Source organism: Mandrillus leucophaeus, unplaced genomic scaffold (genome assembly GCF_000951045.1).
Source record: "Mandrillus leucophaeus isolate KB7577 unplaced genomic scaffold, Mleu.le_1.0 Scaffold58, whole genome shotgun sequence".
In the NCBI taxonomy this organism is placed as follows: Eukaryota; Metazoa; Chordata; class Mammalia; order Primates; family Cercopithecidae; genus Mandrillus; species Mandrillus leucophaeus.
Window position 1 is genome coordinate 1,232,347 of NW_012106252.1, and position 3,207 is coordinate 1,235,553.

At 48.8% G+C, this 3,207-nt stretch overlaps 1 protein-coding gene across 4 annotated transcripts in view; it reads left to right on the top strand.

Moving 5' to 3' along the window:
* RAB5C (RAB5C, member RAS oncogene family) overlaps nucleotides 1-2,537 on the top strand; it is a 34,707-nt gene extending 32,170 nt beyond the window's left edge. For all 4 annotated transcript variants that reach the window (XM_011998820.1, XM_011998821.1, XM_011998822.1 and 1 more), the window contains 2 exons: nucleotides 989-1,082; nucleotides 1,618-2,537. In XM_011998820.1, the coding sequence (XP_011854210.1) occupies nucleotides 989-1,082; nucleotides 1,618-1,733 (210 nt within the window). In that variant the 3' untranslated portion in view covers nucleotides 1,734-2,537. The remainder of the gene's footprint in view (nucleotides 1-988; nucleotides 1,083-1,617) is intronic.
* Nucleotides 2,538-3,207: the final 670 nt, after the last annotated feature.

Here is a 3,207-nt window from a genome sequence, read left to right on the forward strand (position 1 = left end):
AAAAAAAAAAAAAAGAAAAATAAAAACAGCCAGATGCGGTGGCATACGCCTATAATCCCAACACTCTGCAGGCTGAGGTGGGAGCATCACTTGAGCTTGGGAGTTGAGACCAGCATGGGCAATGTGGCAAAACCCTGTGTCTAAAAAAAATACAAAAGTTAGCTGGGCATGGTGGTGTGCTACTCAGGAGGCTGAGGTGGGAAGGATCACTGGAGGCCAGGAGATTTGAGGCTGCAGTGAGCAGTGATTGTGCCACTGCACTCCAGCCTGGGCAACAGAGTGAGATCCTGTCTCAAAAAAAAAAAAAAAAAGAGAGAAAGCGTGGGCCTAAAGGGAATTACCTGTCACCTGTCTCTCCCTGGTTCTCTTTCTTTGGTGGTAGGGGTATTGTAGATATGGATCACTAGCCTACTGCTTATCTTTTCTTGTAAGTTGACTTTTTAATTAAACTTACTGAAAAAGAAATGTCTCTGCTAACCCTAGAAACTCAACTTTTCTTCTAATTTCCCCAGTTTCTTGTCCTTCCAGAAATATGCACGTGTCTTTTAATCCCTTTCTTTACATTGATGGCAGAGTGCTATATATACTGTATATGGTAATTTTTTACCAATCCCTAATAATAGTAAAAGACTGAAAACAGTGCTGCAGTAGACATCCACATACTTTTGTGCTTTTGTGCAAACATGTAAGTGTATTTGTAGGTTAACTTTCTAGAAGTATTTCCTAGCCTAGTGATTTTGAAGAGCAAGAAGGCAGGGTGGACCTAGGGAAACCTGGGTAAGACATCTGCCAGTGATTGTGAGCTGAGAGGTGCTATACATGAGCGGGGAAACCCAGATCAGGGCAGCCTTAGGCCTGAAAAAAACCCCTGTGTGTGTCCAGCTGATCTCTATTATGATAAAGCCCTCGACCAGGGAAGGTTTGTATCCTGGGCCCTGGCCCCTGCCAACATTTCCCTCTCACCCTGTCTCACCTCCATCCAAACCAGGAAGCACAAGCCTATGCAGATGACAACAGTTTGCTGTTCATGGAGACATCAGCAAAGACTGCAATGAACGTGAACGAAATCTTCATGGCAATAGGTCAGTTGCTTCTCCTCCCCTCCTCTCTCTGCCACACCAAGGGCATATCACCTGTCTGCTGGTCTAGAGTGGGCCTGTGGGGTCCCTTCATCACTTTTAACCTTCTGATAAAATTGTTTTCGTCTTCACCTGACTCCCAGACGTAGATGTCGGTTGTTCACCCGAGAAGTTTCTAAAGCCTGGGCCAGAGTCTCAACATTTCACTCTCTGAGCCTGTAGCCTGCCATCCATTTCAGAGCCTGCCTTCACTACCCCTACCCACTGCCTAGGAGTTTTTAGCTCATTTGGCTCTGGAATCTTCCTTCCTGGGTTGCAGATCCTGGCTCTACCACTCATTAGCTCTGTGGCCTTGGGCAAGTTATTTAACCTTTCTTTGCCATGGTTTCCTGAAAACACTCAGAATGCGCCTGACCCATAGAAGCCCTCAATATGTGAGTTATCACTGATTGGGTGTAAAGGCCAGAATCTGCTCCAGTGGAACTGAGAGAGTTACTGGGGTAACCCCCACAAATACACTTTTCACCCTCCCAAACAGCTAAGAAGCTTCCCAAGAACGAGCCCCAGAATGCAACTGGTGCTCCAGGCCGAAACCGAGGTGTGGACCTCCAGGAGAACAACCCAGCCAGCCGGAGCCAGTGCTGCAGCAACTGAGCCCCCCTTGCCTGCCCGCTGCCCCCACCTTCTCCACCTGAACGACCCGACTGGAATCCACTCTAACCAATCGCACTTAACGACTGGGGCCACCACTGGGGGGGCAGGGGGAGGGGTCCACCATGATTTCTCCATATAATTTTGATCATAGGCCAGAGTGAGTTATTCCACCTGCACCTTTCTGTACAAATACTAATTCAATTTTAAGTCTTAAGTCACTTTTTTAATATATATGATCTTCTGCTCTTCCCACTTCCTCCCCTTTCTACTGCTCTCCCATTTTCCCTTGCTGGGAGTAGCCACATGCTCTTGTCCCCCTACCCTTGTATATGGGGACAGTGGGGTCAGAGCAGCTACCCTTTCTTTCCCTCCTGCGGAACAGCAGACCCAGCAAGAGCATCCACATCCTCACCTTGTTCGGAGTGGTCTTGGGTTTGGGCGGGGGGGCAGACCTTGGGAAGGGGCTTAGGAAGGGAGAGGCAGCTCTTCCTTCAGCTGGCTCTCATCAGGCTGCAGTCCCCCTCCCCGCCCCCACCTCCCTGCTGGGAAACCACAGCATTATCACAGCATTATTGTGACAGCCACGAACCCATTGCCCACAACCCTTCCACCCTTGGTCACCCCGACCTCTGGCTCTGAGCCCTGTTCTGACCAAATCACGATGATGAGTATTTGGGGGTGGGTGGGTAAGGGGGGGAGTGGGAGGGGACGGAACCAACTTTTCTGTATTTTGTATTGTATGTTTTCTTCAACATGTAACCAATCAGTATCTTGTCAATATAGTCAGCCGATCGATCGACCTCACACCTGTCTTCCTTGTCTTTCTCTGGCAGTTTATCAGACAGTGCCCTCTGTAGTTGAAATTGATTTAAAATGAACCACTGAATCTTGTTAAACAAAATCTTCCCCTCTAATATGAGGGGATGCTGGCGGTCATGGTAACCAAGAGAAAGAGGCTCTTACTGTTAGCAGCTCCGATGAGGTGGCTGACCTGGGCTGACCACGTTTGAAGTTTCAGGGCCTGTATTCACTTCTCCACCACTCCCTTCCCTTCCCCCACCTACCAGATCATACTGGGGTGACATGCAGTCTGTATTTGATGATCATTAGTCTCTGAAACACCAGAAACAACCTCTTTGGGTTTTTTTGGTTGGTCTTTACCAGTGAGAAGGTCTGGATCCTCTCACTCTTTCTGAAGAGGAAGGAATCCCAACAGCCCCTGGAACGCTGGACTGGTCTTAAGGCCAAGACTGCAGCCCCTGGCTTTCTTCACCACCTCTATCCACAGCACCCCACACCCCACACCACATCCAAGTTGCCCCAACCCAGCTCTCTACTGGTTCTGGAATCAGGTCTGGGCACTCAGCTCTCTGCTGCTCCCTGTCAGAGCTGCTGCTCAGCTAGGACCACACTCCCCTCTAATTTCTCCCAGGGCCACAGAGGCCTGATTCCTTTTTTTTTTTTTTTTTTTTTT